Raw genomic sequence first — 16,779 nt, 5'->3', positions numbered from 1 at the left:
GGACGGTCGTTCAATTAGGTATGTCACCCTTCAGAGATATCTGGGTGTTATCCTTGATGAGAAGCTTCTCTTCAAGGAGCACCTTCAGTATGTGGCGAAGAAGGCAGTTGATGCTTTCTTCGGCGTCCGTAGAGTGGTCCATCCCGATTGGGGGTTGAATTTCCGTACCATGCGGATTCTTTATAAAGGCGTTTGTGAGGCCATTATGTTGTACGCTGCGCCCATCTGGGCTCATCGTTTGCGGTACCAATGTTATAGGGACATTCTTTTAAGAGCCCAGCGTCTTTTTTTGTTAGCTTGTGTTGTAACCACACGAGGATGATACTTTCAATGAGTGACACAAGCTATGAGAAAGAGGAGCCTGTATCATTACCAGATCACTCCCAGTGTTGCCAGTCTCATTACTTTCTACCATATCTCATACACTTATTTATGTACTTTGTTTAAATTAATTTTGTTTAGTTTAATTAGTTTGGTTGGCAAAAATATAAATCAACAAGATTAAGTGGCTTAATAGAGCAACGGCACATAAAAAATTGTCAGTTAAAAACTCTGTACAATCGAGCTGTAATTCAAAATCAGAATTTGCAGTAAGCCAAGATCTTTTTTTTACTAAAATATAAAAAAATGTAAGAAAATATGATTCTGAGAATATTAATATTGGATTTACTGTAATTAATGTTAACAATGAGCCATGACCTCAGTGAGTAATCCGCTTTGAAATTCTTTCAAATCAAAGCATGAAGCCTTCATCATTGAAATGATGCGATACATTTAATATTAGAAAAAGCTATGGATTATTTTATTCAAAAATTATGAGAGATAAAATGTGCAAAGAAAATGATGACATTTACAGGTAGCATTCAAAAAGCAGTGAACCATCTTTTTTAGTATTCTTAAGAATATCAAAGTGTGGAAAAGTTCATAAACTCGGTAAAGAGCTGTTGTTACCTGATGTAAAAGATATGGTGACTTGTATATTGGGTAAATCATCAATTAAATAGCTACATACAATAACACTTTTAAATGATATTGTGCACTGCAGAATTGAAAATATGGCACTAAACATTAAAGAGAACTTAATAGCTCAAGTTGAAAATAATGACTTTTTTGCCATAATGAGTACCAGATATAAGAAACTCTGCTCACCTTGTCTTACATGAGGTTAGTATTTCAAAATAAAATTAAAGAGGAATATTTATTTTTTAATTAGCTATCAACACTACCAGCAATGAAATATTTGAAAAGCTGGATGACTTCTTTGCAGAAAATGAAATGGACTGGAAGCAGTACTTTGGCTTCTGTTCTGTTGGTGGTGGAGCTATGACAGGAAAATATGGAGTGTTGCCACCAAATCAAATATAGAAAATTGTACCCTCACTCATTACAGCATCACTACTTTAGCAGTAAAACAGATGCCTGAACAAATTAAACATGTTCTCCAGGAGGCTGTCAAGGTATTCAATTTTATTACATCTCAGGTTTAAAACTCTTTGTTTATTTTTGAAACTGTTCTGAAATGGGCAGTCATTGCCTTTAATTAACGCTAAACACAGAGGTGAGAACTAAGTAGGTATTAAAGCTGCATTCAGAAGTGCAGGTGTTCCTAATGCATACAGATTTAAACTGTGTGATTGACTGACAGACAAGCTATAGATCACAAGACTTCATCAGAAATTTTCTTTAGCCTCAGTGACCTAGATTTAAGTTTGCAACATGAAACAACAAACTGATTTTCAATAGATGACAACATAAAGGCATTTATCAAAATATGTTAAATGATGAACAATAGTGTTTTAAATGAAAACCTGCATTCTTTTCCAAATTTGGAAAATTTTGTGGTAGTACATAAAATTGAAAGATAATTTCATCTATATTGAAAGCCATTGCCTAATGCTCACTGAACCTTTTTAAGAATATTTTAAAGACTATTCTGAATTCCAACGGATATGAAGCCCTATCATACCGGATATCATTCCTGGAGCCATAACTAATAAAAGAGAATCTTTGACAAAAATATCTTGTGATAGAGGTTTGAAAATTGAATTTACTAAATTAGAGTTATGTGAATATTTGGTCAAAGGTTAAAAATGAACATCCATCACTGTCCAGAAAAGCATTGTTTTATTTTATTTCCATTTTCTACTACATATCTTTGTGAAACTAGATTTTCTGCTACAGTGACTAAAATATAAATTTTATAATAAATTTAACCTTGATCAAAATTTGTTAAAATTAAGTTCAACTGAACCAAATATCTTCCATTTGTTTTAAGCATGCAGAACCATCATTATCAATAAAGTTTTAGTCTTCAAGAATATTGTAATAAATAATGTAAGTAAATGTTTAATATAAATGTAACATTTCCTTGTAAATAAATGTTTTTGTAAAGAATGATTAAAAACTTTCTAATACATGATTTTTTTAAATAAATAGTTTCAAAAAAGAATCTCTAAAATAGTGTATAAAAGTTTTCCTTTTATAAATTCTTCTAAATCATATTCCCATCTTCTTCTAAATTATTTTCAATCTAACAGAATTTTTCTTTTAATTATTTTTTTTAAATTTCACTTCGGTTTTCATTTAATGAATACTTTAGTCATTAAATAATTATAATAATCAACTTGTACTTCTATAATTAAAAAAAAAGAATAATGCTTTTAATTTATTTTAAAAAATCCATGCTGAAGAAGCTTCTTCTGTCTAGCCTCCGAAATCAGTGTAACGTATTACTTCAGAGGATGAATGAGGATAATGTTTATGAAAGTATATGAAGTGTAGTCTTGTACAGTCTCAGGTTGACCATTCCTGAGGTCTGTGGTTAATTTGAATTCCAACCACCAAAGACACCGGTGTTCATGATCTAGTATTCAAATCCGTATAAAAGTAACTGTCTTTACTAGGATTTGAACCATAAAATTCTTAACTTCAAAAATCAGCTGATTTGCGATGACAAGTTCATTACTAGACCAACCCAGTGGGTTATGCTGAAAAAGCTAAGATCTCTCCAAAATTATTCCATGGAAACACAAAAAATAACAAGCAGTCAAGGAAAATTTATAAAATTAATCAGTACAGCCATGAGTGAGCAAGAGGTTCCATCATCTTTTGCACAATGTATAATCATAAAGTTTTTAATTAATGGAGGTGTTAAACCCATGGAAATTTTAACTCATTTAAAGTTAAGCTTGGGATACTACACTCTCCCAGAACCGAATATATAGGTGGGCCAAACAATTTAAGAGCAGGTGAGAAAGTTTGGAAAACGAGTCATGATCGACACCCAAGGTCAAGTCTTACAGCTGACATCTGTGCTGTTTGAGAGCTTATTGAAAGTGATCACCAGTTCACTATTAAAGAAATCACATTATGAGTGGGTATCAGCTATGGGAGTGCTCAATCCATTATTACTGATCATCTTGGCTTCAGAAAAATTAGTGCTCAATGAGTTTTGAGGTCACTGACCGAAAATCAAAAAACAGGTCAGGTTGGAGATCTGTGAACTTCTGAATTGATTTTGTCAAGAAGGGGGTGGTTTTTTGAGGTGCATCATCAGATGGATCAGGGCTGCCCAGTGAAGGCCACTTTATCAGCCAGAAAAGTTCTTGCAATGATTTTTTTTGACGCAAGGGGACTTTAACTCATTTTCTAAACAATCAACGAATGGTGAACGTGGCTTACTGTCAACAAAAGCTGCATACCAAAACAAAAGATGGGGTATGCTCATCAGAGGTCTCCTGCTCCATGACAATGCCAGGTTGCGCACCCCGATTCTGACAAGGGATAAATTGGAAAAAATGTATTGGGAAACCCTCGACTACCCTCCTACAGTCCAGATTTGTCCTTCTGTGACTATTTTTTGTTTGTTTAAAAGAATCGCTTGAAGGGGAATGATGTGAAAACAATGAAGACATCAAGGAGTGCGTGTGGAACTGGTTGATGACTTGTCCTCAAACTTTTTATGAACAAGGACTATTCAAGTTTCCAAATCATTGACAAGTGTGTAGATTGTGCAGGAGACTATACAGAGAAATGATGAAGGTATGAACTGTGTGTAATATTAATCAATAAATTTATTTAAAAAAATTACCGTTTGTATTTGATTCAGCCTTGTAGTATCTGCTTAAGAATTTTTGCTATCCTGCATATTCTTAGTGCTCACAATACAAATTCTACGTATAAGCCTGGTTTTACAACTGATAAGTTTTCAATTAAGTTAAACATATTTAATAATAATAAATGTAAATATAAACAAAATTCAATGTAATAGTGTCTGTCAATCATTAAAGGAAGCCTGTAGATCTGTACAATGACAACTGTTGAACTGCGCAAAGCATATAGTCAAATGGAGCTAACATTTACAGGTACCATCATCTAAAGAAAACCAACATATGATATTTGTGATTATCCTTACAAAAATCAGTAGCAATTAGAGTGATATTTTTTATGATAATGAAAAAATAATATGAAGAAATGCTTCAGTCACCTAGGATTTGTGCCCATGACCACTATCATGAGAAGTGGAACCACTTGTATGAGAAGCCACTATCATGCTAGCAACTATATCTGTTGGTTGATGCAATCATGAATTTTTTTTTGTACAAAAGTAATTGTTTAGTTTATTAAACAGAGACACTTATAAAGATAGAGTGGACACAGATTTAAAAATGAAACTGTAAAATTATTTATAAAGGATTTATTTGCTTTATCTACAACTTCATTATTTTGAAATAAGTTACAATAACATGAATAAAAAATAAACATCTTTTTCAATTCTCCTTTCAATAAACATTCAAACAATAAACTTATCTTGATCACAAAATTATCATAAACAAAAAGTAAACTCTCAAACGATGTGCATATTTAAAAACATAGTTTACAATATCACTACATAAAAACATTATGTATGTTTAATTCCACTTAAAAAAATATGTAATGACATATATCTATACAAACAAAACAGAGATTATACATAAATTAATGAACATTAAAAACAAACTGCCATTAATTTGAGCAAATGTGTTCCCCATGTGCCACCTTTTTTGATACGATTCATATATATATATATATATATATATATATATATTTGTTTAATTATATGTTTAGGCCTGTTTAATTAAAAGAAGATACACTGAATTACTGTTTTTATCACAACATGTAAAACAAATAGTAAGTTAATTATAAGAAAAGATGATGTTAAGAGCTAGTCAAATATGAAAAACATAATCTGCAATATCTTTTACATTAATTATCAAAATTGTACTATCACACAAATTTATAAGCCACAGAGATGAAACTGTTACCCATTACGAATGGCACAGCCAGACATACTAAAGTGGAAGCTATGCATTTTTTGCATGAAAGACTTGTAAACAGAACATTACATCCTGTATCTGCAGTGTTCCATTAAATTTACAATCATTAGAAAGAGTGCAGAAATCAAAATCATGATTATAGGACAAGGCGGTACACAGAACCCCTTAAATGAAGTAGCATTCTGGAAAATAAGATGATGCAAAATATTAATTACCATTTTTAATGAAGTAGTTCCAATAAAACAATGATGTTAAACAATACTTGGTACAATTTCTATTGGAGAGACTGCATGTTGCTGGCATTTAATGCCTAATGACCACAGAAAAATCTTATAAAATATTGTGAAGCTTATATAAATATATTTTTGTCTTTGATATATATATAAATATATATATATATACAATGCTTATAAGTGGGTGTAAAATGACTAAAATGCATTTAAACAATTAAACATAATCTAAAAATGAATAAAAGTCAAACTAGAATTAATCTTGCAAGACAGAAAAATCAAACAGTATTTTCAATAAAATAGGTATGAGTATTTCCAAGAGTTGGGATATACATACTTAACAGATATATATATGGCACTGGGGTCAATACCTATTGCTCTGGAACGTCTGGAAACATGGCAGCAAACATACAAACAAATTATGTTCTCCAGTGAATTTAGCAACATACTACAGTTACATAAAATCAAATAACATTTTAATATAATCATATTATTATTTAGTAAAAAAAAAAAATTATCATTGCTATCCAGCTGTAGGAGCAATGCTTTTTGTTGCAAATTAACAAATTAATATCTAGTAAAATAAAATGAGAAAACTGAACTGAAATTAATAAGAACCTATTTTATAAAAACTATGAAAACTGAGGACAATAAATAAAAAATCCTGAAAGTAAAACTGGAGATTCCAGTTTTGCACAAAATTAATTATTTAGTTTACGTTCTTTTTTTTTCATAAAATGATTAATTCTATTGCAACACACATAATATCTGTGAAAATAACCTCACATAATATCATTTTGTAACTTACAACAATGGAAATTATAGATCTAAACCAATAATGAAGTAAAAAATTAAAGTTGAACAACCTACCCGCTTAATATTACTAAAACTATTGTATAATCAAACATAAAGTTCAAAGTATTAATGCTTTATTAAAACAACATTACACATAAATGCACTTTAAGCTATCATGACTTGTGCATAAACAGTTAGTATTAAAATTTATTTATTAAATAATAGTATTAATTCATTTCTTATTTAACTTAACTAGTAAAAATGAAAATGTAAACAAAATGATCTGATTGCTGCAACAAATTTAACAATTTTAGGAGCTAGTGCATTCAAAACTATGTTGAGCAAAAGATAATTTCAGTTTTAAATGCAACATTTTTTCTAATATATTTTTGCACCAAACAAATAAACAACATTAACACAGAAAATGGACTGATGATAGTCTTTGTTGCTTAAAGGTGTTTCACATAAATTTTCTTTATTTCTAGATTAAATTACTGCATAACAGGTGATATAAATTCACAGTTCTTAAAACAAAACACTTGCAATTGAAAATAAATTATTCAAATGGGTGTAAGTGGAAACAAAATATAATTCTAGTAATCAAAAATAAAAAGACTTTGCATAAAAAAAAAACAATTATTTCCATATTATAAAAGTAACAATTTCCAATAGGCCAAATATTTTGCTCTTATTTTGAGTGCATACTAAGTTGCAACCATTATTAAATGATGAACTAAGCTTCAAGATCATAAATGAAAAGAACTTCTTTCTTTTTTAATCCTACTTCAGATAGAGTCTGAAAGCCATGATCACCCTCACATTTTAATATTCTTTTGGGAAAATTCATTGCAATCTCAAATGAATCAGGTGATGCTGGATGACAGAACAAATAGTTGAATACGTCCTGAAACACATAAAACATATAATAATTTATTGGTTTCAAGAAATAGAAAAAGACAAAAAAACATTAGAATCAACACAGACACAATAAATGACAAGACACCTTTCAGGTAAGTAATTCAGGAACCAAGTTTTCAGGAAAGAAAAAATCAACCAGTGGAAGGAAGCAGACACAAGCAGAAGGAATGACACTCACGAATGATGAAAGAAGTGTAAGTACAAAGGTGCATAACCAAAATTTATTTACTGAATCCTCTAAATGAGTTATTTGAAAAAGAATTATTAAAAAGTTCAAATAAAATTCTCTAAAACAAATCAGAAGTGTATCTACTATGATAAGAAAATCAAATTCACACCTGAATTTGATAAAAACCGAACTTAAATTGCTAAAATTAGCCAAAAAAAGTTCTAATATCTTCTCTTAAATTTATTTTTTAATTTAAAAAAAAGTCTTAAATTCAAATTAACTAAAACATGAAAAAAAAGTCAATTTTTATATGTTTATAGCTATAATATTTTTCATAGCAGAAAAAGTATGTTTTAATGAATAAAATATGTTAAACAAAGACATTACATTATATACTGTTATTGGGATTTAATATCTCTGACCTAATATTTTATTATGGTATGAAAATACAATAGTCCACTGATGGCCAAATGGTGGATCACATTAGTAATATAATAACTGCATTGCTGTTTATGTTTATTATTATGTAATATAAATTGTAACTAAGTTAAATAAATGTTGGTAATTATCATTTGCAGAGTTGCTTAACATAAGTATACTACTTATTATTAGTAGATATAAGTGTATGCATAATGCTGGTAACCTTTGAGCAGCAAAGAAAATTTGTAATGAAATCATTTTTTCTGCAAACTAAAAAGTGAATCTGTAATTTTGATGATGATAACTGATTCATTTCATGATAATAACCAAGGCCATTAATAATCAAGTTTAAGGTACTTTAAAAAATTCTGTTTAATTTCATTTAATGACAATGTTTTAAATTAATTTATTTTCTGTTTCAATCATTATTCATTTGATTGTTTCGACATTATTCTTCATTACTTTCTTACCTGACTAATCGATTAACCTTAGCATAATTAATATATTTGTTGTTCTCAGTTATCTATTTATAATTTCCAATCTTTGTCTTCTTCTACACATCCCTCTATAACCAAACTAATTAAGACTGGATATTTTAATGCACGACCCACAAACCTGATTTGTCTCTAAAACTTTCTGTCACAAATGTCTCCCTCATCAATTGGTCTTAAGATCTATTCATTTCAAATTATTTTTACCTATCTAATTTTCACCATTTTCTTGTAAAACATTCCAAAAGGTCTCTTTATTCCTTCCTTTCCGCTTTACTATTGTCCATATTTGCATTCATAACAAAAAAATATTTTTATAAATTTCTAATCTGCGCCAATTCGCATTCTTCACTTTACATTTACATTTTTGTAATTTTATTACCTAAATAGCAAAATTCTGTGACTTCTGGTATTTAATGTTTAATTTTTTATTAGACTTCTTTCTATCCCGTTTTAATATCTTTGTTTTACTCTAAACGTCAAACAGCCATATTAAATTGAAAATAGTTGTAAATCTAAGACTAATACCAGTAACAATATAAAAAGGTGTCAAATTAAGTCAATGTAAATTAATTTTATTGACTGTACAAATATATATCTCAAGAATTTAATTTTTTTGAATGCTAATTTTAATGACAAATGTAGTAACTGGATTTGTGTACTAAAAAATAAATTTAAAAAAATAGTCCTAAATTCAAACAAATAGGATATCGTTCAGATTAACAAGGACTTTGATAGTTCACAATCTCAAATACAATGGGAGCTTCTAGGTACAAAAAAGGTTCAATGAGGAAAATACACATTATAGGTCACTGCAAACTTTATTAAATGTAAGAGATAGCAAATCAGATTTAGTTAATTCATGTGATGTTGATACAGCATGTTTACTAATTAAAAGAACATGTTATAAGCTTCATAATTAAAATACATTAATAAGCAACATTATCCCTGCATTAGATCAATTTAGAAAGAGAATATACTAATGTTATGATAATTTTTTTAAAAGTTATGTTTCCTTGTTACAAGGGTAGTGCTAACTTAATTTAGTCATTTTAGTGATTTAAATATTTTCCTTCCTTGTGTCTTTTATGACATTGTAATTCATTGGGTATTTTAAAATGTCATACTTATACATACATTCAAAGAATGTTTTCAAACATAAATACCTTTAATGTATCTGAATGTTTAAATCGACGTTCTAAACGCTGTCCATTTGGCATCTTGAATAATACTAAAACTGTTTCTGGATCATTCATTGATGGTTCTGGTGGAATAATATTTAGTAATTCTAACTTCTTACGCTTTAAATCCTGCAAGCATCAATAAAATACAGTAAATAATTATTTAACTTATAAGACAGTACATATAAAGTATAGAAATAAAAAAAAACCATATGAGTTATAAAAGAAATAAGAGATAAACAAAGATTTAATAAATCTATAAACAACAGCCATTCAGTAATTAAAGATACAATCATCATTATGATGATAATAAATTTTTACATCAGGGTAAAAAATAAATTGATGTCAGTCAAAAAAGATAATTATCAAAATTACTGAACTAATTTGGACATTATTATTAAAAACTGTCCAAGTTTCTTTATTTGCTAAAACAATCTAGCAATTTCTGAAAATTAGAAAAAAATTCATTTATACATTATTATTTGCAATTATTCACAGTAACATTAACTACTGCTTTAATAATATTTATATTTAAAAGAATCACAAACATAGTTCTTGTATCTCCACTAAAAAGTATAGTCAAAGTTGAATTTTTAATACTAAGTTTGCTGGCATAGAGTATATCTTGTCGAAATAACCTATGATTTCAAAGAAATAAAATATAAATATATTCAGTTAAATTATTCAGTTATTCAGTTAAATTTTAAGCTCGTAATTTTTTTTATTTCTGCAGATGTTATAAGAATACATCTGTGTTATCTAAGTTACAAGGCTGCAAAACAATACTGAGATATCAGGCTGATCTATTAGTATATTAAATCAATTAGTGTATTTGTACTATATTGTACAAATACACTAATTGCAGATATATATTACAGGTATCAGAAAATATAATTTCAAGAAATCAGGACATATTAAGGGTGGTACAAAATGTGAAAGACTCCAAATTATTTTTCAATTTCCTTTTAAAAATGTATGTGCTTGTTTCATCTTTGTTATTGAATCCATTCTAGTATTTGTAAAGCGCTTTCTAATTTCCATTAGTAGAATTAATATTAGTATTGTTCCTACTGTTCCAGTTTATTATAAAGTGGACTTATACCATCATCAATCAATAAGACCCACAGCAAAAACTTAGAGCTTCAGAGGTGAGCAATCTGATACCACATCTTACATAATGAACTACATGTTTGATTTTAGTCAGCAATTGAGAACACTTTCTTTTAAATCCTGACGCAATGTATAAGGAAATAATTTAATAGTATATTTCTTTCTTACAACAAAATTCCACTCAATTCATTTGCAGTTTATCAATCAATTTCACTTTAAAATCTAATGTTTTATGTAATACAAAGTGTAATAATACATAATATAAAATGTAAATATATAATTTTTTTTAAGTCATCAGTTAGTTCACTTCTTCGATATTATTCTCATTCCTTTCTGTACTACTCTTTTAACCTCAACATATATCCTAAATTGTCTGCTTAATAGATTCCAATCTTTGCATTTTTTACTCTTTTTATCTTCTATATATCCCTCAACAACCAAATAAAGTAAGCCTGGATGTTTTCATGCATGAAACACAACGTAGTATGACTCTGTATAAGGATTTTCCACTTCTGGTAAAGTGGGTTCCCCTATCTTAATATTTATTCCACATTATCCTTCTTTCTGTTATATTTTATTACCTTTATTTTTACTCTTATATATTTTTAAACTGAATTTTTCTTATAGCAGTAGATGCATGACATTCAATATTTCTTCTCATTTGTGGTCATCGGCAAATTTTGGAATTTTAGTTTTTTTTTATAGATTACTCTCCTTTTAAATTTTTACTTCAGTTCTTGTACTACTTGTAAGTACAATTTGAAAAGAAATGGAGTAAAGACTATTTCATTTCTTTTTTAATTAACCTCATCTTTCTACATCTTCTACTCTTACGACTGACGTTTTTAACAGATTACAAAAAATTCTTCCTTTTGGTTATTTGTTAAAATTTTCTTAACCGTAAACATTTTATTCTATTTTATATTATCAAATGTTTCGTCCAGATCTAAAAATTAAATAGGTGGCCTTATTTTTCTTAAGTCTCCTTCTAAAATTAATCTGAGGTCAAGATTGGCCTTTCTTATTCATATGATTTTTTGAACTGAACTAATCTTCATCCAATACAGTTACCACCGCTTGCTCTATTGACTTGTAAACAACTGATGCGCGAGTCATTAAACTGAATGTGATATTTTTCACATTTACATAGAACCTGCTTTGTTTGATACCATAATTACTGCACTTGTTTTAAAATCCATGGATGTTTCTCTAATTTAAACAATTCTGCACAATAATACATAAAGCTTATTCATTTCTACTTATTGCAGGCAGCATAATAATTAATATGGTATGTCAATTCTACTGCTTTATTTTCGTTTAGTTTAAAGCTCTATCCAATTCAAATCATAGAAAGAATTCTATTTGAAATCATCAATTTTTCCTTCTTTTGTAGTACTTAATCTGATAATTTTCATTTATAGAAACAGCCTATGTGTTACTGACAATTTTTAGTTTTTCTTCTCCATGTAATAGGGATCTTTCATTCACATTTCTAATACTAGTATTACATTTTGACTCTAAAGTTCCTCTTATTTTACTATATGCTGCACTTATATTTTCAGTATTCATGTTTTTCTTCATCTCATTACATCTTCATTCAATCAGCCATCTTTCTACCTTAGCTACTTTATGTTTCCAGTTATTTACTTTCTTAAATGTCTACAAAATATTTTACCTTTATCATCTTTTATATTTTTATACTTCCTTTTTTCAGTTTTGGTATTTATCTCATGTATTCTTCATGAAGTATTTACACTAAAGCAACATGTAAATAGGGCATCATGCACTAAATTCTATTTAAATATTACCAGATTAGATTAACCAAACATTCAAAAAAATGATGAATGTTGACTAACACCTAAAGAAATTAAAAAATGAAAAACAACATCTACAAAAATGTACTACAAAGAAACCATGTGGTTTATTTCTATAGGTTACTGCAAATGTCTGTTTTAGATAATAGCACTCTTATAACACTAAACTAAAGAATATTTATTTTCTTATTACAAAAAAAGAGAAAAAATGAAATTGGTTTTTAAATTAAAAAAATAAAGAATTCCTAAAGAAGAAACAGATCTAAAGCAAACATTAAAATAATAAAATAATTTGAAAGAAAAAGAAGAGAATTAAAAGAAAAAAAATACACAAAAAATATAAATTATACAGATACAGAAAAAAGTAAATAAATATTAATACATTAAAACAATTATTTACAAAAAAAATCTTTATCAGAATCAGACAAAAGAGATGAACATTTATCAAATCTTTATGATAAATAAAAATAAACAGTAAATAGAGCAAAAACAAGTACATTTCCTGTGAAACAAAACATCAAATAAAGTATAATAAGAATGGAGATCATTTTATACAGAAAAAACAACTGGTACCAAACATAAGATTTAATTATTAAAGAAATTAAAAGCATTTGAACACTCCGTATAAATATTTTATGGCAGCAAAATATGACAAATCAAGAAGGTAGAAAAAGAAAGATACATGCTTTTGAAATTTGTTGCTACAGGAAAGCTGAAATTAAGGTAGGGCTAACGCAAGGAATTTTTAAGATAAATTGGCCAAGAGGAAATTTTTTGGCAGATTCTTACAAGATAGATATATTAAGGTATCCAGGATTAGTAAATGTGATTCTAGAAGGAAATATCAGGGGTAAAAGAGTGTGGAAAGACAAAGATTAGGATATATGGTTGCATGATATAATAGGAATGTTGAAGCTAAGAAACTGTCGATACACAATAAAAATAAAACTGTCAGCTAAAAAAATAAAAAAAAATGGAGAAATGCATCAAACCAAACGATTGAAGAACAGAAATGTAAAGATAATTTATAGAAGTAGAAGAAAGAATTAAAATTTAGTATAGAAAAAGTAGACCTCCAATTACAAAATTCTGGTTACAGCTAGTTATTGTTATACATTATACAGCAACGACCAGCACTAGATAGGGAATCTTGGAGAGCTGCATCAAACCAGTCAAATGACTGAAGACAAAAAAAAAAAAAAAAAATTATACAGCACAATAACTGAAGAGTAAATACTTTACTTAAAAAAATAAATAAGAGAAGTACAAAAAAAAAGTGTAAAAATTATAACTGACATCCTACGTGATTTTATTTTTATGAACTAATTCTATGCAATGAAAATTTTATAAATAAATAGCTGACTTCTTTACGCTGGCGCTCTGCTTCCTCAAGCTGTTGTTTTCGCCGTAACTCTGACTGTAATTTCTCTTGTTCCTGACACCTTCTACGTTCTTTTTCCTGATCAGCTCTCAGTGATTCTTCGTATGCCTCATCTTGTTGACGACGCAACGTTTGATTAAAACTTCTTTCGACTCTTAAAAAAATTATACACAAATTTAATTTAATAAAAATATTATCCTTATATAGATTCTACAGTAGAGTAATCAACTGATTAAAATAACAAAAACATACTAGAAATACTAATAACTACTTATATGAACACAGACAGTAGGCCATGCAAGACATTAAAAAACTCAGAAAAACATTCATTTATCATGAATAAATGAAGTTTCTAATATAGTCACTAAAATATCTTTATTTTTATTTCACAACAAAAATTGTAAATTAATTTAGGAATTATTTTACCTCATTCTTTCATGTGATTGTGATGCCAAGTAAAGCACACAAAAATAAATTTTTAATCATAGATGCTTACCAGGAAATCAACTGAAGGAGTGATAAAGTGAGTGATGATTACTGATGGCTAACTTGAAGAAAGTGTAAATAACTCAAGAAACACCAAAATCCTTATCAAGGTTTTAAGAAGTCAAAATTTATAACAATTAGTAATAACTTCACAAGATAACACTGATCTAAAAGGATCTAGTGTAGATGACTTATGAAAAAATGATATAAGCTTTAATTTAAAATGCCTTTATGCCTTTATCAGAAATGTACATAATAAATTTATTCTTTAAGGTTAAATGATAAGATTTTTACAAATTACAAATCTATGAAAATAATTACAAACATCTACCACCAACAATATGATTTTTGTCACGTCTATATATAAGAGAACAAGAAAATTTATTTTAATCACAGCTATTTTTAATTTATGCTAATTTTACTAAATTTTCATTTTACATACTACTGAGTCAAAATTTGCGTTTTCTATCATCACTCTGCTTTACTTCTAATAATAATATTACTAAAATTATTTTTTTTAGGAGTATGAACTTATAGATGGTTATGGATAGACGTGTGTGAGATGTGCCAATAATTTAATCCTAGAATAGTATTGTTTAAAGTGAAAAGTCTGCTACAATGACAATTTCCAGTAAATCACCAATTTTGGTCAATTTGATTAAAGGATGTTTGAAACAAATTATAAGTTTCCACAATCAAACATAGTGAAGAGTTTAAAAACTTTTAATGTGTGCTGAATTATCTAGTCTAGTTTAATACAAAGAAGTTTAGTTATATTTTTAACTCAAGAAAAAAAGAATGCCAAATGTATTGCAATTTTTTGAAAGGATAACCCTAAAGTAACAAATACCGCTAATGAATTGGAAAACATGATATGCTCAAAAAACTGTTTACAAATGTTTAATAAAATCTTAACCTATGATCACTTTGTAGTTAAACAATCATCATAAACAGAACAAAAAAATAATAAATATTAATTGATAAACAAATAGTACTTAAGAAACACTACAAAACAGCTGTTATAATAAAAATAAAAGTTGTTATTATAACTGTTATCACTTCAGGCAATCACAATAAAGTGTAAATTTAGCTTAAAAAATATTTAAATCATTTAAACCCACAATTCAGATTGTCCATCAAGATTTAATACACACCTCTTATGTGTGTTGGATAGATAAATACTACCTCAAGCAAGATACAGCCAGCATGAAACTTAAACCAATCAATCAAAGACATATTCCTGCCCATTTAGAGGGAAGAAGGTAACCAGCTTAATTTTGAAATCAAAAATATTCAGAAAAGAATATTCTTAAATTTAAAATCAAAATATATTAAATATATATAAGGATAACAATAGGGTCCTCTACTTTTATCAATCAATGAAGTTTCTACATCACTATTCATAATGAAAGTTTCCCAACCACCTAGTTCCCATTTAATTACACACATTTTTAAAAAATCATTATTTGTAATTAATTAATTTTATGACCAGTTTCTAGGTAATGTTGGGCTACAACCAATTTTTCTAGTTTGTTACAACTATAAAGGACAAATTGATAATGTAAAAATGATTTGATAATAAATAAAGAGTTAATAAGACCTGTGAACCTCTGGAATTGGTTAGTTCAAATAATTTTTTGGGTTCTTTTTTTCTCTAATTCAACTATTTTCCATTTATGAGGCAGGATGTAATTAAAATGGACATTGCATCATCTAATATTGTTAAAAGTACATTATATTAATCTCATTACAATTCATGCTGTACAGATATTAATTTTTTTGAGAGTTGTGATCGCTTTGCCTTATTGTATGTACCAGAAATATGGACCCATGTATATGTAATCCAAATAGGCATTTTATTTGTGATTTATAAAGCAAAATTCATGAAAAGTGAGTTATGCTGCAGTTTATAATATTGAAATCTTACTAAGTTGTAATGGTTGTGTTCTTTATTTCATTATTATTGTTTTAGGTTTACTTCAAGTGATTTATAATATATCATGCGTATATGTATATATATATATATATATATATATGATTTTTTTTGAAAATTCAAATAATTCATCAACATAATGGCCATTGTGCTAATTAAATTCAATATTAACTGAAAACAAACCACCAAAACACAAACATCATTACTCAGATCATTCCAGTAATGGTAGTGGAGTTGTGTGTTTGTTATAACAGATTTTAGGGTTATAATAGTGATAATTTGAGTTTTTCTAAATCTTAAGCTTTTTTTTTTTTAATAATTGATTGATGTAATTACAGAATAGTATACAAACTTATGATACAGAATGCTGCGAAAATTAATTACTGGTGTTAATTTTTAAGTTTACTTATCTGTTACTTGGTGCTGGTGTACTTTTGCGGGATCAACATTCACAGTCATGATTGAAATAATTCTGTTATTGCACAATAAAAATACTAAAATAATTATAATTGCTTATTAATTTATACAAGTGCTGC

General features: G+C 27.9%; 1 protein-coding gene across 1 annotated transcript in view; it reads right to left on the bottom strand.

The window, feature by feature from the left end:
• Positions 1–4,663: 4,663 nt before the first annotated feature.
• The window catches only part of Faf2 (Fas-associated factor 2), a 59,857-nt gene continuing 47,741 nt past the window's right edge, over positions 4,664–16,779 (bottom strand). The window contains exons 7-9 of the mRNA XM_075381613.1: positions 13,807–13,978; positions 9,505–9,648; positions 4,664–7,244 (exon numbers count right to left, since the gene is read on the bottom strand). Of these exons, the coding sequence (XP_075237728.1) occupies positions 7,074–7,244; positions 9,505–9,648; positions 13,807–13,978 (487 nt within the window). The 3' untranslated portion in view covers positions 4,664–7,073. The remainder of the gene's footprint in view (positions 7,245–9,504; positions 9,649–13,806; positions 13,979–16,779) is intronic.

Source organism: Lycorma delicatula, chromosome 1 (assembly GCF_047948215.1).
Source record: "Lycorma delicatula isolate Av1 chromosome 1, ASM4794821v1, whole genome shotgun sequence".
Lineage (NCBI taxonomy): Eukaryota > Metazoa > Arthropoda > Insecta > Hemiptera > Fulgoridae > Lycorma > Lycorma delicatula.
The sequence above is the reverse complement of the archived record's forward strand: the minus strand, read 5'-3'. Positions and strand labels throughout refer to the sequence as shown.